The 27847-nt window shown below is 41.7% G+C and overlaps 1 protein-coding gene across 1 annotated transcript in view; it reads right to left on the bottom strand.

Annotated features, from left to right (window-relative positions):
- Window positions 1-27847, bottom strand: part of CPED1 (cadherin like and PC-esterase domain containing 1) — a 217806-nt gene that overhangs the window by 86413 nt on the left and 103546 nt on the right. The window contains exons 16-17 of the mRNA XM_074942311.1: window positions 25828-26014; window positions 24228-24396 (exon numbers count right to left, since the gene is read on the bottom strand). Of these exons, the coding sequence (XP_074798412.1) occupies window positions 24228-24396; window positions 25828-26014 (356 nt within the window). The remainder of the gene's footprint in view (window positions 1-24227; window positions 24397-25827; window positions 26015-27847) is intronic.

Here is a 27847-nt window from a genome sequence, read left to right as displayed (position 1 = left end):
GGTGGTTTTATTAGAAAAGAAAACACATCAAAACATGTTATAATGCATATGAAATCCATATTTTTTCAGGCATGGAATCCCTGAAATGATCATATCTGATAATGGTCCACAGTTTGATGGACATAATTTAAAAAATTTGATAGCGAATATGGGTTTAAGCATGTAACTTTGAGTCCCAGATATCCTCACATCCAACAGTTTTGTAGAGAATAACCTGACAGTTAAAAAAAAAAAACTTTTGAAAAAAGCCACTGACTCAGATACAGAGCCATATGTGGCTACCCTGCACTATATGGCAGCCTCAATGCATCATGGACTGTCACATGCAGAGACATCTGGCAGGAAGTTGAGATCAAGACTTCCTACTTAAGTCAGTGTTGTAATTAGGGATTACTACTAAGGTCTGTATAAGGAACATAAGTGTAAACAAAAGATGTATTATGACAGAGGGTCCAGTGTGTTAGAGCCTTTGAAGCCCAGAGATCCTGTGTGGATTCAGAACGGTACTTGCTGGACACAGGGGGCTGTAATGACTCAGGAGATTGCCCCATGATCTCCAACTACAGACATACATTTCTGAGGAACAGGAGACATCTGCAGCATCTTCCTTAAGAAGAGGGGGATAAGGAGGCAGATACTTCACTGACAGCTACATGACAACGCACTGAGAAAACCACCGAAGACCCTTCAGATCAGCAAGCAGAACAGTTTGCTGATTCAGCAAGTGCAGGACGGAAGTGGCACCTCATAGATCTAATGGACTGATAAGAACACCTGGAAGACTCATTGAGCAATACTAACAATGTTATTGTATTTGTACAGAGACAATTGGTTTGTATGTTAAATTGTTTGGGATTGATTTTGCTGGAAAGGGGAGATGTACTGGGTCTTTAAGAGCAGGGCACATGCTAGGAAAAACCAGCTGGAAGCAGTCTAGTGGCAGCTTCATGAGATACACAGCTAGGAACACATGGTTCTCCTTTGTCCTGCATAACTGTTTTAGTTCTAATGAAGCCTTACTTCTAAGAGCCCAGATTGTGCCTCCTTCTTATGAATCCATAAGACAACACAGGCAAGGCAGGAGCAGGTTCTGAAACAAGGCTGCAGCAGGACAGGAGCAGGGACTGGAAACAAAATGGAGCAAGGGCTGGAGGCAGGAGCAGGGCAAGCACAACTGTGGGTGCAGTACAAGTTGAGCAGCTGCTCATCTGCTGCAGATGCCAGGCTTATAAGTAGGGCTGCTAAACCAGCAGCCAATCAGGTGCTATGCCTATTCTGTCAATTCTACGGCAGTGCAGCTGGGCTCACTGGTTGCCTAGTAGTGAAGCTGGTCAGGAACCAGGCCAGCAGCTGGTCCTAGTGATAAGAGGGCATTCGTGTTATTCTTGGCCTCTCTATCAAGACCATCAACTAGAGTGCCAATAACAGCTAACTGTGATGGTGGTGATGTCATTCCCAAATAGCGAACAGATTGCATAGATTAATGGAAACAGTTTTCCTTTTAAACTACATGAGCTCAAGAGGATGAAGTCTTTTCAGCTAGCATTTCACTTTGTAAATTAGGAAGGGCCATTGCCACAATCTCTCTGACAAGAAATCTTCCATGGATGAGAAAGGGCTAGATTAGTAAAGGCGGAAATGTTCATTCACAGATAAAGAAACCAAAGAATTGCTGGGAAAAAACTTTATTCCACCTTTACCACATACTATTCGTGTTCCTACTGAAGCCAAGGGGAGTTCTGCATGCACTTGGCTCTATATCGGCGTTGTTTAACTTTTCACACCATACCCATGCATTCAACCATTCACAGTTGGTCTTCCTCAAATATACTCCCCTAGCCGCTGATCTGGTTTCCACAAAGCTTTCACAAAAGATGCTGTGTTTTGCAGAAAGCGCTGCTGGAATCAGGTTTATGGAGTGCTCTGCCACCTGAAGATGACCAGTTGCAAGTGGCTGAACAAATTCAGTTCAGAGGAAGACTGTGGATAGGGAATGCAAGCTTGCTCATGGACTCCTCCTCCCTAAACCCTTAGGGAACTGAAATTACCCAGGCTGAGAACCACTGCTGGTTTGTTGGCATGTAGAAATATGAGGTTTCCTGACTGAAGACCCTAACGCTTCAAACAGTTTGATGCTCTAGACCAGTGGGAAATACTCTCACCATGACTATGATGCAATGGGTCTCCAGCAAAGTAAGGTGATAGCAGCTGAGTTCCGAAATTCATTAATTCACTGTAATGACTTCAGCTCCAGAGTGGAGACTTGTCTGGTTCCCAAGCTCTCTCCCACTAATAACTTCAGACAGAACTGGACAAATAAATTACAACTATAAAATTTTAAAATTGCCCAGGCTCCAGATACTGTTGCAGATTCTCTCATTATCATAGTTACCCCTCTCATGTGGAGAGCTCTGTGCAAAGGGGAAAAAAACTAACAAGAGGGAAACATTCAAAAAATTGAAAATATATTTCATCCAATAAAATAAAGTGAGAAACAGACTTAAACTTATTGTACATGTAACAATAAACATTACATGAAAAAGAAGGATTTGCCAAAAATATTTAAAAGTACAATATAGTAGCTCTGAACTGGGTAGACATCAGGCTATAAAACCTAAAGAAATGGAGACAGCCCTCCTAAAATGTTTTATTCTTCTTTGAAGTCTAGTGAAATATATACCCAAACCCTGATATTCAGCAACCAAGTTCACCTGTCCTTGCAAGGCACAGACAGCAAAAGGGTAAGAGTTCATTTCAAGGATGTTAGTGTATATTTGAAAGTTATGCAAAGGTATGTAAATGGCTTTCTAGCTCCATTAAGAGGTCAATATAGCTTTCTTCCAATAGCTAGTCATACCCCCTACTTGCGCTTACCTATGTACTCATGCATTCCAATCCATTCTTTATCATGGATCCCAACTTCTCTCTATAAATCTAGTTTAAACTGGTAACTAGTTTTATTGCAACAGCGTGCAAGTGATTTCTGCAGATGCTTACACTTTATATTTATTTTAAATATAAAACTTAAATTTAATTAATTTAAAAATATCTCCGTGAAGTTTTTCATTTCTTTTCTTTACATTTGTGAGTCAATGTAACAACTGTGCATGCTTATCCTAAAGTGGGATTGGCAAACAGCACAGCATGGGGCTTGATTCTGTTCTTACTTTCACCACTGTCATTCCATTGATTTAAATGAAGTGACTGATTTATATTGGTGGGTTGCAACTCGGAGCAAAAATCAGGCCATGATTCACCATAGAGGTAGAATATGTTTATACAGCCTGACAAAACAGGTTGAAACAACTATATAAACGGAAGTGCTGGTTGAATTGTGAATGGCTCATTTTCTTCATAAAGTAACTATCTATTGACCTGGTGTTCTTGTAGCTTTTTTCCTATGCCAAACACATGCAGTAGGAAGTTTCCTCTGCTCTTTTGTCATCTTCTTTGCTGCTCTCTTATTTCATGACCTCTGAGTTAATCCTTCTATTCTTCCTATTAGCCAGTTTAAGCAGGCAAACTTCAAACAGACTAGCAATGGGTCACAAGGTTTAATGGGCACATAGATAATCATCTAAATTACATTTCTGGGGCTGATGGACCAGACAGGCTTAGAGAGTAACTTTACCAGCTTTCACTGTTAATCAGCAAGGATTGTGTGTCTCAGTATATATCTGCCTTTGCTTGCCTTCCTGGGGGGCTGGGTCATACTGACTGATTAGTAAAGGCAGCTGCATTAGCTTTCTTCTCCCACAAAGAGGGTTGTGGAGGCCCAAATGACATGAAAGGCAAATGTGACCACAGCTCAAACACCAGACACCCTCTTCTCATCATTGTGGAATTATCCACCCTCTGCTTGCAGAGTATGATACTCGGCAATACAGTTGTTGCCAATTTTCATGATCTGTTAACACTTAGGAAGGCTCATACTAGAGGATCTTCTTTCACATTTATTGTGTGTATCAAGGGAAGAATGCAACAGGATATTCTACATTCTCCAATGAGTTCAAGAGCAATAACTTTAGATGGACTGAAAGAGCCACAGGAATTACACAGTCAATAGTTAATGCACAGGATTTCATCTTTGGAGACAAAACTTCCAATCTCTTCATGTGGGTGGGTAAAGAGAATGGAAGATCCTGCTTTTCCTAATGACAAAAATGACGACTTTACACACCGTGTACCTGATCCTCCTCTGTCTTGCAAGATGGGTAGTCATATAGAACACTGGCTCTCAACCTTTCCAGACTACTGAACCCCTTTCAAGATTCTGATTTGCCTCACATATCCCCAAGTTTCCCCTCACTTAAAAACTACTTGCTTACAAAATCAGACATAAAAAATACAAGAGTGTCACAGCACACTATTACTATAAAATTGCTTACTTTCCCATTTTTACCATGTAATAAACATTGTACTTATGTTTCAGTGTATAGTATAGAGATCAGTATAAACAAATCATTGTCTGTATGCAATTTTAGTTTGTACTGACTTTGCTACGGCTTTTTATGAGGCCTGTTGTAAAATTAGACAAAATAACTAAATGAATTGATGTACCCCCGGGAAATCCTTTGAGTACCCCCCAAGGGTACACATACCCCTGGCTGAGAACCACCGATATAGAATCATATAGACCACATATATAGAATGATATAGAAATGCAGGGCTGGATGGGACCTCAAGAAGTCATCAAATCCACCCCACTGTGATGCAGCAGGACCAAATAAACCTACACCGTCCCTGACAGGTGTTTGTCCAATCTGTTTAAAAAAAAAAAAAAAAAAAAACACCAGTGATGGGGATTTCACAACCTCCTTTGGAAGCCTATTTCAGAGCTTAACAACTCTTATAGTTAGGAAAAGCTTTCTAACATCTAACCTAAATCTCCCTTGATGCAGATTAAGCCCATTATTTCTTCTCCTACCTTCAGTGGACATAGAATTGATCACTGTCCTCTTTATAACACCCTTCAACATATTTGAAGACTATTATCAGGTCTCCCCTCAGTCTTCTTTTCTCAAGATTAAATATGCCCAGTCTTTTTAACCTTTCCTTAGAAGTCAGGTTTTCTAAACCATTGATCATTTTTGTTACTCGGCTCTGGACTCTCTCCAATTTGTCCACATCTTTCCTAAAGTGGGGAAGAGGGAGGGGCAGAACTGGATACAGTATTCCAGCTGAGGCCTCACCCGTGTCGAGTGGGACAATCATCACCCATGTCTTATATATGACACTCTTGTTAATACACCCCAGATTATTAGCATTTTTTGAAGCTGCATCACATCGTTGACTCATTCACTTTATGATTCACTATAACCCCAGGATCCTTTTCAGCAGTATTACCGCCTAGTCAGTTATTCCCCATTTTGTAGTTGTGCATTTGATTTTGCCTTTCTAAGTGACATACTTTGCATTTGTCTTCATTGAATTTCATCTTGTTGAATTCTGATAATTTTCCAATTTGTCAAGATCATTTTGTGTCCTCCAAAGTGCTAGCAACCCCTCCCAGCTTGGTGTCACTTGCAAATTTTATAAGCACCCTCCAACTCTATTATCCAAGTCATTAATGAAAATATTGACTAGTACCAGACCCAAGACTGACCTCTGTGGGACCCCATTAGATGCTTTCCCAGTGAACCACTGATAACTACTCTTTGAGTACAACTAATAGCGCACCCAACTTATTTCAGTAATTTCATCTAGACCACATTTCCCTAGTTTGCTTATGAGAATTTCATATGGGACTGTGTGAAAAGCCCTATTAAAAGTCAAGATACATCAACTGCTTCCCATCTATCCACAATGCCAATAACCCTGGCAAAGAAGGTAATTAGGTTGGTTTGGCATGATTTGTTCTTGACAAATCCATGCTGGCTGTTCCTTATAACCCTGTTATCCTCCAGATGCTTACAGACAAACAGATTGGTTAATAATTTGTTCCGCCTGTGCAAAGTAAGTGCATCTGATCTGAATTCTCCATTCAACTTACATTGGAGGTTGTGTTTTACACCCACTTTGACTATACAAAAAGCAAGGGAGCAGAGAATCAGGTTCTTTAGTTAGTGAAGTTTCTTTGTCAAAGAAACAGAAGCATAACACCTGAAGACAAATAAGCTTTCCAGGTCTTCATTTTATTGCCTTTTGTGAATTAAATGAACAAAGCCAGACCAATTAAACTATTGGCTTAGAAATAAGCCTGAATGCCTTAACACAGTAGTGAAACTGTCAATGAACCCATATTATGCTAAACAGCAGAGAATCTGCATAATATGTAAATGAATGAAACAACTTGCTATTCTTGGTCTGAATTACCACACTGATGCCAAACACAGACAACTGAGTAAATTAAAGCAAAGCACTGATTTCCATATATACCTGATTAGCTTTTATAAATCCTAATTAAAAAATACATAAACATTCACCAGGCCTGATTATGACCTCACTCCAATTTTACCCAGGTGTAACTCCACTGACTTCAGTAGAGTTACTCTGATTTACCCCAGTGTAAGTGAGAGTAGAATCAGACTCAGTACCACTATGATTTTTAACTTCTATAAACCTCTGCGAAAGGTTGACATTTCGGAGGCAGCCATATAGTGCTATTGAACAATGCGACTGAGCAGAGACTTCAACCTAAACCTTGAATAGCAGCTAATGCCTACACAGTACCAGAAACAAATTAATCATACGTACATTGTTTTGTTGCACAACCTGGCTGATTCATACAATTATTCAGATCACAACTTTTTCCCTTCCCTCCACAGAACAAATTATTAAAAAAAGACAAAATTAATTAGCATGGAGAGCTCTCTCTCGTTATCCATACTTCCTTTTATATCATCAAAACAGGTCATTATCTTCTACAGCAAAATGTGATGGAGAATTTTGACTGGAATGAGGAAGCTCTGAGAGTATCAGAAGATAGATATTTTTGGAGGTGCAGTGGTTAGTGAACTATCCTTTCACCTTTGCAGACCCAAATTTAAATTTTAATATAGGCCACCAGTTAAATAAATGTGTTAAATAAATAAATGTGGTGGGGTCATAAATCCTGACCAAAGTCCATTGAAGCCAATGGGAGTCTTTCCATGATTTCAGTGGGCTTTGGATCAGGGACATAACTTCAGCCTACACTTTTCCACATCACAAAACCACCAGCCAATTTAACACAAACGAGAGTCTATGCTCAAGAGAGGCCCTGGACTGGAACAGCGGAGATGAGGGGGAGGAACATTTGCAAAGTTGCACCTGGGACAATGTGTAACATTAGTCCCCCCCCATACCTAGCTCTGGACAGCGATACTGCAGCCCCTCAATGCCATGAGTATGAACATTCACTCACAAAAACAATCAAAATCCCACAAAAACAGGGCATTTCCTACAAATCAACTTAAGGTAGGTACTGTCAAAAAAAAAAAAAAGTCAGCTTCGCTTAAATATGTACCATAATGAGTAGTTATAAAATTCCAATGCATTATGCAACACACCGTAATATTACTATATGTACTTGGTAAAAACTGTAGGCCTGAAACACGCATATTGATTTGGCTGGGTTACCTACGAGCTGACAGCTTGATCACAACTACCCCATGTTGATTATTAACATAGATTTAAAATCATTTCTGATTAATGACCTTTCCCTCCACGAATCAAATGGGTTGGAAAAAGAGAAAAGACAAAAACTGACAACCTTTACCCAACACACATTACATCTCTGTTTGGAGGACCTTTTCCCTCTCCCCACACCCTCTTCTATTTTTCATTTCAACAGACCCCTGCACTTCCTGGATCTAGATGGGATTGTGAGGGGAAATGCCAGACTCATGCTTAGCAGTACTTTCACAGCGTGCTTCATCCAAAGGTCTTGAAACACTTTGCAAATATTAATTAATTAATTCTCACAACACCCTGATTATCCTCATTTTACAGAGGAGGAAGCTCAGGCCTAGGAGGTTAAGTGACAGTCCATATAGAAGACAAGGTGGTTGAGGGAACATTGGATCAGCTTCTTTGGTGAGAGAGAGAGAGAGAGAAGCTTTTCAGCTTACACAGAGCTCTATGGTGTAGCCAAAATAAATTCAAGCTTATAAAGGGTCCCTCCTCAGTTAGTACTATCCTCTATTAGATTTGCCTCTGAAAATAGCCAGGGGAAAAGATACGGGGTCATTGAGATGTGAAGATATGGTCCTGTGGGGGACAGGTTAGTATGGAACTTTTTTATACACCCTGCTTACCCCAGCTACTGTCCAAAGCCAGAATTCCATGAGCAAGGTAGGCTAATATTCCACTCTCCTTTCACGGTGAGGGATCAAGCTGTATGACTCAAACCAGCCTCTCTCAGTCTCTCTTTCAGAACCACAAGACGACAGCAGACTGGATACAAGTTATAGCTTGGCAAGAAGAATGCTAGGAAATAAGGAAGCTTTATAAAGCCTCTTGCCCTTACCACAAATTGAGAGGGAGCTGGAATGAAGGAGATTTTCAGAAGAGACCCATCAGCACAATTATGGAAAAGTGAAATACTTTCTTCATTTGTCTGGTGAAACGGTTTTACTTTCATAAAGATTTTGAGACCAACCCCTCTGACAAAGGCCTGAGAGGCTGTTGGATTGGGAAAACTGTCGGTTATGGTTAGGAGAAAGGGAGCATGGTGGGGCATTGCTGAGCTCTGACAATCCACGGCTGCTGGAACAGCCCCTTGGGAACTGTTGCAGATGACACAGCTTAGAACAGCCATGAGGCTGCTCTGGCACCTGAGGATTGCCATTGCAGCAAGGCTGTAAAGGCTTGATACGTCAACCAAGGATCAGTAGGGGTAACTGATGTTATTAGTTCCTAATCAAGAGGAGAGGAGGTGACATACATGCCCCTGTGCTAGCTCTGGGTCACCAGAATATCCCTTACACTAGCTGATCCAGGCTTTAGAGCTGCTTTATGCTGGGTGGTGTGGCATGAGGTGACCATAGTCCAATCCAGAATTTGGCCGATGTTTCAGTAACGTGCCTAAACTCTGCATAAGCTCACACTCCGTGATTAATAAGCCCTTTGCCTCTTTGATAAAACTGCTAAAGTGTCATTTGGTAACAGTTTTTATAGTGGCACAAAATTCTTATCTACCTTCCTAGATGCATTAAGAGCTGCACCATATATAGGACTCATCTTATTTTAAAAATCCCCACCAGCACTAGCTGGATTGGCGATAACCAGTGCCACACTGATTAATAGGAATTATTTTCTTCCAGTCTAATGTAGACAAGGCCTGGAGGCATCAATTCATTTCTTCTGAATGTTACTTGAAAACACGTGCACAGAGTCTTCGTAATGAAAACCTTTCATTGCCTCCTGATAGGGATTTCAGATTGAAAACCTGATACAAGTTAGAATAATGAGACTTTGTAGGCAGCCTATGATGGTTAGATTGCACTGCACCGACACCTAGAATGCAATTACAACAACAAAAAATGGCAACACTTTAGCTATTCTTAAAACATGCTGTAATTTACAGGCACACAAGTGAAAGATTAATAAAAAGCCTTTTATTTAATAAAAATATTGAATAAAAAAATAGTGCAAGCTAAAATCTATTCCAGATATGTAGGATAATTTCCTGATAATTTAAAAACAAAGAACTCACCCCCACAGCCCCCAGCTAACAGGAATGACCAAAACAAAAAGTTTATATGATCTGCTTCCCCCATAAACAGTCCCCCCGGAGCTGTATTGCTTACCCATTGTTTACTGCTGTCTGTCTCCTTTCACAGTCATCCACAATGGTTCATTGCCATTATTTGTGAAGAAATGGCCTGTCTTATGCTTTAACCATAAGACTGTAACCAGAAAATCAGGGGTCTACTCCCACTGTTGTCAAAGATTCTCAGTGTGATCTCAGGTAAGTTTCCCTTTTTGTAAAATTGGGTTTATAATACTAACCTACCTCACAAAAGGTGAGGTGAGACTTAAATGTTTCATTATACTCCTACTGAAACCAACTGGATTTGTCAGATTTCTGTGGTGCAGGGAGCAATGCTAGGTCACTAATATTTCTAAAGCACTTAATCATCCAATCGTAAGCTTCAGGTAGTAAGTTTGTTGGAGCTTTCTTGGTCTTATGTGTCTGTAAAGCATCATTAACACCAGTGGAATGTTATAATCATATGAAGTATAGTATTAATTTAATATCTGACAAATCCTTTATCTGTGGGACAATATCATGAGCATGTCGAAGGATGGAATCGATCTGTTGGGTCTTTTCAATATCTGTATTTTCTGATCCCATTCTCATGCATCACCTTGAAATGCAAAAGACAATGACAACACTGCCTAAGGAAAGGGAGTGGAGGAGAAAAGGAGACTAAAAGCCGTATACCAAAGGATCTCTTTTTAAAGTAACTTAAATGAACTAAGCGAGCTAATCCTTTCTCTGGATGCTGATCATAAGTGAAATGAGTTAGCTGATGACACCTCAGTCATTAGTGAGCAACAGCAAAATCACTGAATATTCAGCATATTGTTACTCTTGGTCCCAGATCATCCAAAACCGTAAAGATGTGGCAGGTTATTCCTTGCCCATCCTTTCCAGCAGTCTATTTGCACATTATTTTCAGGGCACATGCAGGCTGTTAACTGTAACAGTGATGATTCTATATTCCACACAGGATCACACCCTCTGCATGCTACTTCCTGAGAAATTGCAAATGTTACACAGAAAACTCAAAGATATAGGTGAAACCACCTAACAAAACAAGGATAATATGATCTAAAAACAACTAGTGGACACGTGCCATCCCCCTATCATCATCCCTAGAACTAGGGCTACAGTTCTCTGGTTGGCCTGATTAGTGCAAAGTGCAGTAAGCTGGATGACTCTGCGCTTTTTCCCAGCTAGGGAGCCATCTCACAGACTTAACATGAACCTGAGCCTCAAACATTAGATTAAGATCCACATCCAGGCTTCTACAGAGTTTAGGTGTGTTTGGCTCTGGTGTTTTGGTTCAATCCATTGTAAAAGGTCAGCTCCAGCTCTTAAGTATGGGGCTTTAGGTTTGCACCCCGTAGCCCACAGGATTACCTTTACTATATTCACGGTCTTGCCTTCCTTATATTCAGCTGCTTTCATTATATTCAGCTGTAAAGCAAGAAGCCTACGGTATCCTATATCCTGCAAGACATTAGCTGAAGCATTAGTGTGATTAAATAGGCCATATGCCTTGGCATAGACCAACGGTTATTTTTAACTATTAGGAACTCTGGATAGCTTGCTTAATTGTAGGAGTTAGAATGCTCCGGTAAGTGCTACCACAAGGAACATTGAAGTAATAACTGCAAATCCGCTTAATCAAGGGGTGATGGATAGGATCAGGAGCTGAAATGGCAGTTACACGTATCAATATACCAACTTATAGAAGGAGGACACCTCAGCATTAGTAGGATGAGGAAATACAAATAAGGAAAAGGGGGAAACCCGTACTGAACATGCATTAGATATAGGGGCATTAGTGTAACATATTATAAAAGTTGCATCCCAGCCTGTGGGCAGTAGGAGAGAGCCCTTGGGAGGTGCCAGAATGATGGTGATGAGGAAGACAATGGTTAGGGCCGGCCTTAGGGGAAATGGCACTCTGGGCAAAATTGTGTTTTGCCCTCCCCCTGTCACCCCGGCTCTCCATGGGCTCCCTCCTCCCCCTGCAATCACCTCTGGGACCCACTGCCTTCCCCAGGGTTTAATTTATATTGAAATAGTATCAGAGCTCAGCCCTGGCACAAATTAAGTACTGGCACCGTGGCCTGATACTGGCAGGTGCTGGCCGGATGCCCAGCTCTGAAGACAATGCCACCGCCTCCAGCAGCGCAGAAGGAAGGGTGGCATGGTATATGGTGTATTGCCACCCTTCCTTCTGCACTACTGCGGCTTGTGGTGCCTGGTGCTCAGCATGTGGATCATGGCCGGCTTTGTGCTGTCACATGGGGGCTGCATCTTGCCAGAGCCCACGGCCGTCCTGCAGCCCTCTGGCCACTCCTGGCTCACCAGGGCGCCATTTCAGATTTTAGGGAGTGGGAGGAAACTAACTGATTCCAGGAACTACTTAGGCACCTGAAAACTAAGGTTTTTTGTTTTTTTGGGGGGGGGTGGGGTGCAGATAACTTAGGAATTAGCTGACAGGAGCACGGTATCTAATTCCTATATAACGAAAGAAAAAATATATACAAACTCCAATTAAAGCCACATTTAAAATTTATATGTAAATTTAGAACAATCAGGAGATAATACAGCAAGAGACCTCAAGACTTGAGATTTGGACTATCAGTTCTGGAGTTTTAACACATATTAGAAACACACGTTTGATACTTTATACATTATCTTTAGTAGATATAAATAAAATCCGCTTACTTTCTCTAACAGACACACACTGTTACTGCCATTATCTACTCTATTTTAGTCAATTGTTTTTCACTCCACTAAAAGCATACTTAATTTTAACAGATGTGATTAAGGTTTTTCCTCTTTTATTAAGCATAGGAATTTTTCTAATTACTTTGGCATTTATGTTTACCGATCACAATCCTGTACGTGACTCACTAACATTCGACTCCATCATTGCCATTGGTAGCATAGTTGGAACTGCACTTATTTTCATGCAAATTTTAAGTTATTTTACAGATATAACTAAAAATACAATTTGAAAATAAATAACCTTGATCTGCACAGTGTCTAAAGTTATGTGTTTAGACAAAGTTTTTTAAACTGGCACTGCTAAGGTGAGTACAAGCTGAAGTTACATTCTAGGAGGATACTATTATTTGATTGTACCACTTTAAATAAGGGATGACAAAGCACAATATGATAAAATAAATAATGATAATTACTCCAGCCAGGGCAGGTTAGGTATTTTAGAACTCTATTCAACTAATTAAATTTAAGCATGAAAGAAATAAAATTATGAAATGCACAGACCAGTCAAAAAACTCAAACAGCACTGCAATCCTTAACTTTGAAAGAATAAAATTACAGAGAATATATGTGCATTGCAGGAAGTACCAAGTAGTAACAACAACACTACAAGTTTGTGTTGGGGGGTGAGTATGTGTGAGTGAGAGAGAGAGAGAGAGACAGACACACACACACAGTACACGCGCTGGGGAAGTGTAAGAGTGTTGTGTGAAAGAGAGGGTGTGTGTTGGGGGAATCAAAGACAGTGTGCACGCTGGAGGAGTGTGTGAGACACAGCACGCTGTCTCTTTAAGCACAGTAGCACTCACCAGTCTGAAAGCTTGTTCAGACAGCAGCAGTTTCCAGCAGCTCCATCCCACTCCTAACCCCTGTCACTTGCCGACCCCAGCTCAGCGGAGATGGGGTATATGGGCAGACAGAGGGGGACACCCTTACATCAGTGCCCCTCTTCCCCCCCTCATCTTCACAGCAAACAATAAGCTCCTGGGAGCAGCTGGCAACGGGTGGCTCCAAGGCAGGCAGCAGGAGCACAGCAGGGGTAGGGGCACCCCTGCTCTGGAGGCACCCCAGACCTTCGCCCCGTCCCTGACAAGGCCATCCCTGACAATGGCTAACATTTCAGGTTGTCCTGACTTTCTACCTTACTGAGTCAGAGTGTTTGTGATGTTGTTAAATGTACTAAACTATTTGTAAATATAGAAGAGTTCCTGTAGTGTCTGTTTGTAACTGTGCACATGCGGATACCCAACTATACAGTAATTTCAATAATACTGGGCCTGATCTTGGGACAAGGCCTTGTCAACTCTCAAAGTGATAACTGGGAATTCTTAAGTAATCAATATAATAAATACATAATCTATATATCAGGCTAGGACTCCTTCTAGCACTCATGTAGCTATGCACCTAGAAAGTTTGACTACAACGATGCAAATAATAAAATTTCTGCATACCTGCCCCCAAAAGATCTAACACTGCATTTTAGTGCACGGAGTCAAAAAAATGCAGCATATGTGTTATTTTTACACCACTCCATGGCATTGAATTAACCGTTCTTTTGTGGGCAGATCATATATTAAGGGCTTGATTAAATCACCCCAAAATCTGACTTTGTATGTGAAAGCTGGATATTTTTGGTTAAACTGAGCCCTAAGAAAAATATTTCTTTTAAAACTAAAGTTCTTAAATATGTATCTTAAACCAGCCAAAGATTTTATTTTCTGTTCTCATTTCGTATTTAACACAATGCACAATACGCCTATGTCTGCGCTACCAGCTAGGGGTGCGATTCCCCAGCTCATGTACACGTACTCCTGCTAGCTCTCATTACTATTTACTCTCACTCTCTCATTGTAGCCGTAGTAACATGGTAGCGCGGCAGAGGCAAGGCTGAGCCGTGTCAGGTACATACCCACCACCTTCCGGTGGGTTTGTACTCGGTACGGCTGAGCTGTGCTACCAAGTGGTTATACTGCTACTTATACTCACGCTAGCTCAATGAGAGATAGCACGAGTACGTGTACACGAGCAGGGGCCTCACACCCCTAGCTTGCAGTGCAGACATAGTCATTAAGGGAGGCAACAATAACCCATTCCCTTCTCTTGTGTTGGTTCTTCCTATCTTAGGCCTCAGTCCTGCAAATGAATCTGCCCAAGTGGACCGTCCACCTGTGCAGAGCCCCACGGAAGTCAATGGAGCACCACACAGACACAAAGGGCCACTAATTCGCTAACAGGGGCAAATTATTCTATAACCGCAGGGCTTTTTGGACCTTCCCCTGAAGCAGCTGGTTTTGGCCATTGTTGAAGACAGGATACCAGACTAGAAGGATCATGGGTCTGACGGCAATTCCTATGTTCTAAGTGGAATTCAGTATTGTCACCAGGGCTGTCGCTTCTCTCCAGCTCCAAAGCATGCGCTGCCATTCCCAGTCTCAACCAAGGAGGTTTATTTTCTTCACAGTGGTTAACAAAAACAAAAAAAACAAACAGGAAACAGTCTCAGCTTAATGCTTGGCCTCAGGCTTCTCAGCCACTGCTCCCAAGTGTCTCTAGCACCTCAGCTCCTGAAAACCTCCCAGCCTCCTTCAGATCTGCTCCCCTTCTGGAGCAGTAGCTGCAGGGCTGCTTCCTTGAGCCCCATACCTCTTGCTCCAGGGACCCACCACAGGAGCTAGCTCCAATCCCCCATGGCTTTCCCTCCCCAGGGCTCAGTCTGTCTCCATCCTTCCTCCCACTAGCTGCCCCCTAGGAGCCCTTAATAAACCCAGGTGTAGCCCAGCCCTCCTTAAGTAGCTGGATTGGGTTCATCTGCTCCAGTCCAGGTGAGCTGGCTACTGGGAGTCAACTAAGATGGGCTACAGGGAAGTGGCCCAGGGAGAAACAGAACAACAATTACTAAAGGGATGCAGCACAAGGCTGCTATACTTAAAGGGTGCCTAGGTTGGGACCCAGCTCAGTCTATCCACAGAGACGAGATATCCTGTAACAATACCCACTTATAAATATAAAACTGATTTAACATAAGGGTCAATTGTTCCACTGATTCACCTACAAAGCAATACTCAAAATCATCATAAACATCCTTCTTGTAATTAAGGAAACACATATCTTCTCCCCAGTGGCACTGATCAAGCCAAAGACACATGCTAACTTGAGGAAATGTTTATATCTGGGACTGGGAGAAAAAAACCCTAACCCTCAGTCAGCCACAAGCTACATTCATCATTTACCACTTTTCTTTACTAACAGAACATATATTCACTATGGTGTTCTTTAGAAGCATTATAACTAGAAGAGGGTGAATTTTTTCCACACAACATTTAACCCCCACACCCCATACAGATTTGGATCAAATGAAGCATTTAAGAAATTAGCATTGAATTCACCAAATAGTTTTGTGCATAAAAACATAAAATTGAGAAATATATCAAAGTGTTTCCTTTCAACATTTTCAAAACAAAATTATTTGATTTTCAATTTGAAACGTTTTGAATTTTGCTTCAATTTTATTTTTTAAAAAGTTAAAAACCTCAATGAAACTGTAATGGGGTGCACTCACCTCTCGTGAGCACTCCCTAGTCGAGTGTGTGCATGCCTGCCATTTTCTTCCTCAATTTCCTCCGCTCACAGTGCCCCATCGGCCACTGTGCTTGTCAGGCATGCCTTCGGTGACTCAGCCCTCCAGCCGAGTCACACACTGTCCATGTGCAAAAACAAACCAACCCAGGATACACAATCCAAGATGTCCCTGACGTCCCCTCCCTGGGCTCAGTCTTTAATCAGTCCAACAGGGCCCATCACAGTACCCTCACTTGGTCTGCCTAGATTGTAAGGCTCCTACTCTGAAATTGAGCAGCACCCTGAGCAATTCTTCCCTGGGGACTCCTTTCTCCTACTTGAGTCCTCATGACCCCAGCTTTCCTACTGAACCACCCCTCTTGGACTCAGTTCACTTACCACTGCTCCCTGCTGAGTCAGTCCCCATGCAGCCCCCTTCTTGGGGGGGGGGGGGAGGGCACAGTTCTAATTCCCTTCCTCAGGGCATAGCCACTTCCCCCTAGTGGCTGGTGAGAGAGACCTGGTCTCATCCACTGCTCTGGGTCTCAACCGAGGGACCCTTTAAGTATAGCAGCCTTGTGCTGCATCCCTTTAGTAATTGCTGCTCTGTTTCTCCCTGGGCCACTTACCTGTAACCCATATTAGTTGACTCGCAGTAGCCAGACAGAAGCTCCTTCCTTGCTCCCCCAGTCCCTGTCAGTCACCTGCTTTGGCCCATGCAGCAAGCCAGGAGCACCTCTTGCTCCCCCAATCCCTCCTAGCAGACTGATCTCACTCTGGCTAGCCCTACAACTCCCTTTATATGGCCTGCTGGGCCCTGATTGGCTCTTTTATTGGCTGCTTCCCCTGCAGCCACTCTAGACCACTTGGAGGACCTCTCTACTGCTCCTTTCCTGGGACAGGTGTGGCAGGGGCCTCCAGGCCTAGTCCATCCCATCACAGAAACATTTTGTTTTGGGTTGAATAAAACATTTCATTCAACCTGAAGTTGTGTGTGTGTTGGAGCGGAGTGTAGTTCTGGTTGGTTAGTTGGTTTTACTTAACCAAACATTCAAAAGTTTTTCATTTGGGGCTGACCACAAACAATTTTTTTAAATTTCAATTTTTAATTTTTTTTAACTTCATTTTCAGAAATCTGAAAAAACCAGTTGCTTACACAGGTCTAATTATAACTAATTTTTGTGACATTACACTATTCCTATTGGGTGCTCCTAAGAGATACCAGAAATACCTTATATTTACAATCAATTATAGTTATACCTTCTTGTTTTTGAAACCTTTCAAATACAGGGTACACAGTTTGCACACTAAGTAATCATTTGACCAATCCAAAAATATTTAGGCTGTTTTGTTTGAAGTCGCCTGAGGGATGCAGTCCAGTAGGCATGCTCAGAGCACACCTACGGGATTGAGTCCTGCACATGACTTAGGCAATCAACCACCTATCCTCCTTGGCTTGTGCACTGTTCTGGGGCTTAGGTGAGAGAGAGTTCTCTGGACACCTAGAGCGAGACAGCAGCACATGTGCCCAAAGGCAGAAACTTAGGAGTCTAGGAAACATTGCACTGTAAAAAGTACGTGGTGTGTGACTTTAGGTGCCTACACTGTTCTGTGGGAGTTCTGTGCACTCCAGTGGTGCCGAAATTGTGTCTTCGGTGTCTAAAAACAGGGACTTAGGCACCTAACTCCCTTTGTGCGTCCAGATCTTAGACTATGTCTACACTGCAGCCAGGGGTACGAACAGCAGCTTGTTTAGACATATCCACATTAGCTGTAATCAAGCTCACTCACTAAAAGTAGCCACGAGGATATGCCCGTATGGGCCTCAGTGCGGCTTCACAATCCTGCCAGGGCCTCCTTGGTGTGTACCTGTTTGTGCAGATTCTACCACCTGGAAAGATTTCACTGGTCTTGCTGCTGTTCCCCATTATAAAGAGAGGAAATCTCTCTCATACCAGTAAAAACTTTCAAATTAGTAGAAACTTACTTAATGGAACCACTGTACAATACTAATTCTTTATGGTATTATTATGTTTCACAGAAATGCAGAGACAAGGATAACGATACACCGTAACTAGCAAATAGTGTATTGGCTATCCATTACTCACAGCACAAAACAAAAAAAGAATAGCTAATGCTATTAGTGAAATGAATGGGCACAAAAAATATTAACATGAGACAGTAGGATACTGTAGGTATCAATCTTCAGGGTGTCACAGAGAAGCTTTTAACCTTTGCATGTCACCAATTACTGTCCAGGACTCTAGCTAAACCCGTATTAAAAATGAAAGAGGTAATTAACATTAAAAACATTTTACTCTAATACATAAATAAATCGCTATGTGTTTTAAAGATAATGCACAACATAATAAATGGAGGGATACACTGGTTATTTCCATACATTAGTCCTGACCATTATGACAGTGCACAACTAACGTTGGGCTCTGCCGTATTGGGGGTTATAGTGGTATCCCTGTCTCATGGAAACAACCTATTGGTTCCACTTCCTTTTTTTGTGCCTACATAGAGATTACAAGGCCACTAGGAATATAGCAATGGTGCCACTGCAACCAAATTCAAATACTATGAATGTTGTCGACAATAAAATGAAATTACAAACAAAAACAAACCAACAAGCTTTTACAGGCAATGTAGCGTTGCAGGAGAGCAGAATGCAAATAAAAGGGATGCAAAGCCTATTAATGCGCTGCAGTGACTCCACAGTTTATCCCCTACTAATTTGGTTTTAATGAGGACATTATGGCTGCTATCAATAAGGAGAAAGAACAATAATTTGGTACTCCGAGGGAATGTGAGGCTCGGAACCACACACTTCTTAACTGAATAGCCTTGAACTTAATCCAGGATTACTCAGATGCATGAGAATTGTTAGAAGACTGGAAACAACATCTCTAGCTCTGTCTTTGTATTGTAACCTTCATCATGGTATCAGCTTGCAGTGAAACCTGAATATCCTAACAGGATTAAACATAAAAGAAAGTTTTTAAAAAAGTCTCTGGATTAGAATTCTAACGGAAGCCTACTGTGAGAAAGATCACACCACTGTCATTGACCTTTCTCTTCCTAGGCATGATCCCAGTTGTGCATAGTCAAGTATCCAAAGGAGAATCCATCAGTTCATGGTGTATTTATCCTTTTGCTTCTGGAACAGGTGTCTGGTTACTAAGAGAACAAGCATGGAAGCCACTGAACAGTGACTATAACAAATGCTGCCTGTGTGTGTAATGTACTCCAATACAGCAAGTGTAATGTAACTACAGTATTTGGAGAACTTAAAATATGTTTCCTATCAATAAATCACCATAAACAAAAGACAGTGTTTGCGCTAGCAAATATGGATGAAGCAAAAAAGAAATGCAACATCTTGGCATTTTTACAGTGCCATTTTAACCTCCACTTCTAAACCTTAATTGCTTTAGGTTTTTAAAAATTTAATAAGATAGTTTCTGAAATGTTTGCCTTCAACATACCTCAAAAGAAATGCTACTTTAAAATCACATGCTGCATCTTCACAATCCCCATTAGATACCTCAAAAATGTTTTTCATCTCATATTTACTTTTAGCTATTAAAGACCCCCGTAGCTCCGCACAATTACGTAATAAATTTAATTAGGAAAAAGCTTTTCACATATGAGCATACAAATGCAGTTCAAGCAAAAGGAACTTATACAGCACTTTTCATTTTAAGCATTCCAGATCTCTCAACAGTGCTTCAAAGATATGGCATGAGGGCACATACATACTAAAATAAAACATTAACAACAGTGTAAACTGTAATGTGGGAGAACATACAATAGCACAAATTCCTACTCCTGGGACCAAATATATGCTCATGATTGGCTGATGGATGATTGGCTTTTCTCATCTTCACAGCCAATTCTGGTTTCTAAGTAGCTTATAATATACCCCTCCAACTGCTGCGCTCCTGTTTTTCTCCGATTCACTACTGACATCAGGCCGGTCACTGGGCCACCTTCAAATGCTGTGTGGGCTTAGATCTCATGAAGCAACTCTTAATCCTCTCCTGACTGTAATTTGCTACCTACCCTTATCACTTATAAAAGTACATCACTGCCTAATTCAGGCAAGTAGGATTTATGAAAATTGGCATTACTATACATCAAGAAAACTGATAGGCCCACTTACACACCTTTTATATCACTTGTGTATCTAAACTTATTTCAAGACTACATACCTGTTTTTAGTTACTGAAAGAGTAACTATTGCCAAAACCTTTCCATAATCATATTTTTCAACATGCCAAAACTTAATGAGGAAAAGAAGACCCAGTTGGAATCAGTTTTGGGTCCTTTTTAGTAAAGATTAAGAAAATAACACGTCTCCAAAAAAGAACATTAAAAACAATCCCTAATTGTAGAATAGACCACCTACAAAGAAAGAGGCCTCATCAGGCAATATAAAGAAAAAGGTTATTTATATTCTGCAGTCAATTGCTCATTCCTATAGCATCATTGGACTACCTGAAAACTATACAAAAGCTCCAACAACAAATGAATTGAAAATGCGTGGAACCCTGGCCAGCATAATTCAGCTTTGTGGGAACAGTGCCTGGGTTTCATGATGCAGGTACATGATATAAAAAGCAGTGGTTCCCAAACTTTTTGGCATCACGCCCCCTTGTTTAATTTTCGAGAAACCCTTCATGCCCCGTCACCTCTCCTTTACCATCATCCAATCCCCCCCCCGATCCTTGTCCTCTGACCACCCCCTCCTGGAACCCCCCCTGCCCCTAACTGCCCCCCCCCCCGGGACCCCACTCCCTATCCAACCATCCCTGCTCCTTGTCCCCTGACCGCCCCCTCCTGGGACTCTACCCCCTATCCAACTCCCCCTGCTCCTTGTCCCCTGACCACCCCCCCGGGACCCCACCCCCTATCCAGCCCCCCCGGCTTCCTGTCTCCTGACTGCCCCGACCCCTATCCACACCCCCACCCCCTGACAGGCCCCACCGGGACTCCCACACCTATCCAATGCTCCAGCTCCCTGTCTCCTGACTGCCCCCCCCAGAACCTCCGCCCCATCCAACCACTCCCTGTCCCCTGACTGCCCCCCCCCGGACCTCCTGCCTCTTATCCAACTCCTCCTCCCCCCACTCCCTGCCCCCTTACCAGGCTGCTCAGAGCGGCAGAACTGGCTTATTGGAAAGCCTGGGATACGGGCAGGCGCAAACCACATTGTGGCTGCAGGGGAGGGTGGACAGGAGGGGAGGGGCCGGGGGCTAGCCTCCCCGGCCGGGATCTCAAGGGCTGGGCAGCCTTGTGCCCCCCTTGGAATTTCTTCATGCCTCCCTGGGGGGAGCGCCCCCCAGTTTGGGAACCAATGATATAAAGTAATAGATTAGATTAGACATGTATATGTTAAGATCAGTGAAGATTTGGTTATTATATCTCTGAACATGCCAGGCTGAACTCTGGTTCCATATCAGAGACTCTCCTCTGGGACTAGATTTGATTTCAGTCTGAGAACAAAATTATCCCCTTCAACCTGTAGTATGGGTTTATAGGATATTTTGCATTGGTTACATATAATCGGAGAAGAGAATTTTGCCATACATTTGTATTGATTATTCTGTTTTTTAAGGACCCTGTGGACTGCGTTAGTTACTGCAAACTACACACTTTCAGAACAACACTGACAACCTCTCCTTGCTGCGGTTGCAAGACTTTGCTTATTTCTTCACAATACCTTTTTTTTTTAAATTACCCCCTTTTCTGTCCCAAAGTCTAAAACGTGTGTCAGCTCCCACTTTGATTACTCTAACTTCCTCTGTAATATGTTGAGAAAAACTGGAGGAAAAGAATCAGGTTTTAAGAGGGGGATATTGTATTCTTTTATTGTATTGTATTCTTGTATTCTGACAGTATTCTTGTCAGCAAGTTAAAGAAGTATGGGCTGGATGAATGCACTATAAGGTGGGTAGAAAGCTGGCTAGATTGTCGGGCTCAACGGGTAGTGATAAATGGCTCCATGTCTAGTTGGCAGCCGGTGTCAAGTGGAGTGCCCCAGGGGTCGGTCCTGGGGCCGGTTTTGTTCAATATCTTCATAAATGATCTGGAGGATGGTGTGGATTGCACTCTCAGCAAATTTGCAGATGATACTAAACTGGGAGGAGTGGTAGATACGCTGGAGGGGAGGGATAGGATACAGAAGGACCTAGACAAATTGGAGGATTGGGCCAAAAGAAATCTGATGAGGTTCAAAAAGGATAAGTGCAGGGTCCTGCACTTAGGATGGAAGAATCCAATGCACCGCTACAGACTAGGGACCGAATGGCTAGGCAGCAGTTCTGCAGAAAAGGACCTAGGGGTGACAGTGGACGAGAAGCTGGATATGAGTCAACAGTGTGCCCTTGTTGCCAAGAAGGCCAATGGCATTTTGGGATGTATAAGTAGGGGCATAGCCAGCAGATCGAGGGATGTGATCGTTCCCCTCTATTCGACACTGGTGAGGCCTCATCTGGAGTACTGTGTCCAGTTTTGGGCCCCACACTACAAGAAGGATGTGGATAAATTGGAGAGAGTCCAGCGAAGGGCAACAAAAATGATTAGGGGTCTAGAGCACATGACTTATGAGGAGAGGCTGAGGGAGCTGGGATTGTTTAGTCTGCAGAAGAGAAGAATGAGGGGGGATTTGATAGCTGCTTTCAACTACCTGAAAGGGGGTTCCAAAGAGGATGGCTCTAGACTGTTCTCAATGGTAGCAGATGACAGAACGAGAAGTAATGGTCTCAAGTTGCAATGGGGGAGGTTTAGATTGGATATTAGGAAAAACTTTTTCACTAAGAGGGTGGTGAAACACTGGAATGCGTTACCTAGGGAGGTGGTAGAATCTCCTTCCTTAGAGGTTTTTAAGGTCAGGCTTGACAAAGCCCTGGCTGGGATGATTTAACTGGGAATTGGTCCTGCTTCGAGCAGGGGGTTGGACTAGATGACCTTCTGGGGTCCCTTCCAACCCTGATATTCTATGATTCTATGATTCTATGATATATTGGTGTAAGTCAAGAAGTTTTGTGACACACAGAGAAATGGCAGAGTCGGAGCACACAATGCTGAGTTTAATAGAGCCCTATTGCTTACAATCCTGCCTGCTTGCGATAATATAATTTAGCGCTAATGAAATACTCGCTCTGGATTCCCTGTAAGACCTCCCCACTCTTCAATCTATTCAAAACCCCACAAATGAATTTATCTTCCTTGCCTATTGTCAATTCCCTCTTGGAATCTCTCCACTGATTTCCCCTTCCCCACCATATCAAGTTTTAACTTCTAGTGCTCAGCCTTCAAAGACCTGCACAAAGCTATCCTGGCCTACATCTCAGATCTCATATCCTATCACGTTCTCCTTTACCACCTTTGCTCCACTAACAATGAAAGCCTCAATGCCCCTTTGTTTCATTTTCCTACTCCCATCTTTGTGTCTTCTTCTATGCTGACCTTCCGTATGAAATGTCCTTCCAACTGCAGTATGCCAGACCTTAAGCTTTTCTTCATTCAGATCTCTTCTAAAGGCTCAATGCTTCCATAAGGATCCATATATACATTATATATAATGTATTTGCATATACACACTTAAAAAAAATCTAAACTAAGATCATTCCTTCCTTTGGCCTGCCCCGTGTGTTTTCACTTTATATGTTTGTCTTCTAGACTATACGTTTTTCATTCATAAATCATTTTGATATCTGTATCTTGACCAGAGCTGACCCCACTGTCAGCAATAAGCAAAGAATAAATGAATACATAATCACAATCATAACCACAATGATCAAAACATTCCATCAACTGCACAGATGATCATAGCAACAGAAACTCTACTACATCTGCTTTACTGTCCTGATAACTCTGATGCTTCTTACAAAGAAAGATACAATACTGTGGTGAGTAGGATTTCAGTTGACCAAGGTCATGGCAACTTAGCTTGGAGTTTTCCAATGCATACAAAATACGAAAGGTACTGATGTATAATTTACATTTATAGCCAAAAACCTTTGTAATCCCCCTATTTTATACAATATGGATTGAGAATTCCCAAAGAGTTAGGGGGCCTCATTCTAATCTAAACAGGTTCCATGCTGACTTCAATTCAGTTACTTCTGATTTACACCAGTGTAAGTGAGATCATAATCAAGCCATATACATATATAAAGTGTATATTCAAAGAAAAAACAAACAGTACCTGCACAAAACCACACACCATATAGTCCTCAAACAAAGGCAGACTTGGGCGGTCTTCTCGATAGACAGCGATTTTATAGCTGCTCACAACCTCGGGGTTGGATTGCGCGTTATCTGTTACTAGAATAGTGATTTTATTAATTCCCAGGCCAAGGGGGTAGTTAGCAACACTGCAAGGGAAAACAACAACAGAAAGTGATAGGCCCAATGTTAAATCAGTCAAGATTTGAACAGCACTTTCCACTGCAATTTAAATGGACCTCAGCTTTTAAGGTTTCTATTAGTAATGTTTATTTCCATGGTTCAATATGAATAATAGTGTAAAGTCTAGCTTGCAAGGCATTTTTTAAAAAAATCTAGCAATAAAGCAAAAATGTGCCAGAAACAATCTAAAAATGTGATGTTATTTTAGCTTTCAACTTAGATAGGAGAGAGCTTCAGAGTTGGCAAGTCAGTCAGGCAACAATGACAAGAAAATTGTGAATGATGCAACTAGGGACAATAGTTTCTGGCAGTTTCAAATCAGTGATGAAGTGAGGAGGGAGACAAATGAGATTGAAAATTTTAGTTAGCCCTTCAAATGGTGCACTTTCTGAGCATTATGGATTCCCAAATAAACCATTCAACATGATAGACAAGAGCAGTGCTGGAGAGGTTTTTGCTCTGCGGTGAACTGAGAATGGCTGGAACTAACAGAATTTGAACTTTCAATGCTTTTACTTCTTAATAAATATTTATATAATGACTTTCGTTTAGAAGACTCTCAAAGTATTTTGCAAACTCTCATTATATAGCATACACGTCTATTTGCGTATCAATCACTCCATGCATGCAACTCTGGGGTGCACTGTGGCAGCCAGCCTACATCAAAAATTTTATGTGACACGGTTTTGTGTTAGCTTTTTTTTTTTAAGAATAAGTCAAGAATAACTTCTCTAATAGAAACCACAGGAAGAGTATTAGATTAATAATAGAAGATACTGGCGAGGTCACCAGGACAAACCCCCATAGTTTTGCAGAAAGGACCATAAGACCCTCAATGATCACAACTGGTCAGGTCCTCTGTTTTATACACCACCAAAGACTGCACCTCCAACGGATCCCTTACACCATGGTGGAATGCTGGTCCTATAATGACTAAGACAGAAGGGCTCTACCAAGTGAATCATGGTTCTAGCAGCTCCTGGGTTCACCTTGAAAATCTTCTGTTCAGTTACTGATGAGACCCAGTGCTGCTTAGCTTATATACAGCTCTGTATAATTTGGGCCTTGAATATTTTACCAACAACCGTGCTCGTCTTCTGTACTCAGACCATTGGTGGTGTGAGTAGTTTTATGTAGAAGCTGGAGGGAGATTCTAACAGTTTGGGGGGGGGTTGTTAACTGGAGTTTAATTGTAATGATTGTAATGGGCACATCTTTAATACATTGATAAATAAATACAAATCTAAAGGACTAAATGTCTGGGCATTCAAATCTCCTTTTGTAATCTTAATTCCTAATTCCTAGTTCTCTTGGAAATGCAGAGGTGGCTGCCATCCTTTCTGTTTCTCCAATATTAGGAATCAGCTCTGTGCTTACAGGATCATTTTCCCCCATACCTTGGTCCTTTCCTCTCATCAAGGTGCACCTGGCACTGACAGTTAGAGGGTTCTGCTCCAATCTTCACTGTCACCACATCAAATGGGACTTCAGTGTAGTACTCTTTGATCTCTGGATTAAATTTAGGATTCAGGTCCAAAGGCGGGCAGGTGAAGATTTGCCTGATATGAGATAGGGTATCTTTATCTGTTCCAAGAAGGCATCAAAGAAAAAACTGTGAAACACATGGACATTTTAAAATAACAAGTAACTGCTGGCAGGCTGTTAAATGATCAATGGTGAGATTCATTAACTCATAGCCAGGCTGAGTCTGTTGCTGCAAGGCATTAATGGATTTTGTATTGGCACTTGGGGTAAATTTTCAGACCTGCGCAGGGCTTTTATCATTTTCTGCCCAATGACTTTAGTAGGAGTCACAAAACTAAAAGCTTGATTAAGGCATTGAAAATTTAAGGATTAAGGTCAAAAAATCCTGTCTCCAGTGGATTAATTGAAATGTACATGAGTTTAATGACAGAAATTCACAACCAACTTAGGTATGTACCAGCCTGTGTGCAGGGCTTATGTATATGTGTAGTTGCCAGGAAAAAATCAATCTGTTGGAAACACCCTTACTGCTCATAAGAACTGATCACGTGGGTGACATCTAGACTCATGGGATCATTTGTACATCAGAGTGAATAATTTATAAAGAATCCTCATTCAACAAACTGCACCTCTTTTTCTGTTTGTGGACAATCCATAAAAATCATGATTTTCTCAAACACACTCATTATTCTGTATTATCATTACCAAACAAATGATTTCTGTGAATTATTATTTGCCTGTAGCTCGTCTGTGACACGTTTCTTGCACCTATTTTAATCTAATCTGTTAGAATCAGATTGCTGGCATGTTTACACATTCAAAATTTGCTTTTTCTGAATATTCTCCAATATTCAATTATAACTGGCTGCTTCTGCAAACATTCCAGCCAGTAAACTCTTTCCCTCAAATAGCTGAGTGAATCTGGAAGCTTAGTATGTGGCTTAAGAGGGCTTAAATAGTACACAGGGCCCTGTGTGGGGCCTGTCCACGAGAGTGAATTTAACTGTAGAGTAACACAAAAGGGCCAAGTTCAGTTCTCAGATACATTGTTGTAAATAGAGTTAATGCTGTTACTCCAGAGTTACACTGGTTTAACTGAGAGCAGAATTTGGGCCAAATTCCCCAGAGAACAGATCATATTCAAAACGTACAGCATAGAGGGTTGAGGGAAAGTAAGTGTTCAAAGGATATAAGAAGCACTCCTGAGTTCCCCAAGAGGCCCTATGGCCTATGTAACGCACAGATCATTTCAGGATGTATGCTTATTCCCTAAGAAATCACTAATAGCCTTAAGAATTAAAGCAGCTGGAGGGAGGGGTACCTTTCAAAGAAAAATCTTATGAGAGGGGTGAAATCATGGTGTCAGTCAGCCAGGATAGGAATGTTCTTGGCCTGGAACTGACATCTCCCTGGCTGAGCGCCAAGCTTAGAGAGGAGCAGAGAGGAGATGAGGCCCATTGGGATGAAAATTCTTCACCCCTAAGCAGCAATTTGTCTCCCTCTCCCAGAATAACTCTCATAGACAATACAGCCTCAGTTAGACAGAGGGGAAAAGAGCACTGGACACTGAAAAGGTAGTAGTAATGTTCTAAGGTGTGGGATGCCCGGAGCTCATTTAGATGAGCTCATCATCCCCTAAGCAACACCCTAAGGCTTTCTTTTGTTTTGGCCTGATACTCAGCTGACTGTACCCCTGAATAAGCCGAATGTCCTTGCAGCTATATGTGCACTGTTCTGGGTCTCACATAATTTCACCTGGATATAGCAATAAAGAGGTCCACCTGTACAATGATATATTTGTAGTTGAATGGAGTTCTGGATGGCTAATGGTGGTGAGGGATATGAAGCAAGTGTAAATGCAGGTTGAAAGAAAAAAAACTATTGAGTGTGTCTCTAATTTTATATTTAAGTATTTCCTTCTACATCACAAAA

This window comes from Natator depressus, chromosome 1, assembly GCF_965152275.1.
Source record: "Natator depressus isolate rNatDep1 chromosome 1, rNatDep2.hap1, whole genome shotgun sequence".
In the NCBI taxonomy this organism is placed as follows: Eukaryota; Metazoa; Chordata; order Testudines; family Cheloniidae; genus Natator; species Natator depressus.
The sequence above is the reverse complement of the archived record's forward strand: the minus strand, read 5'-3'. Positions and strand labels throughout refer to the sequence as shown.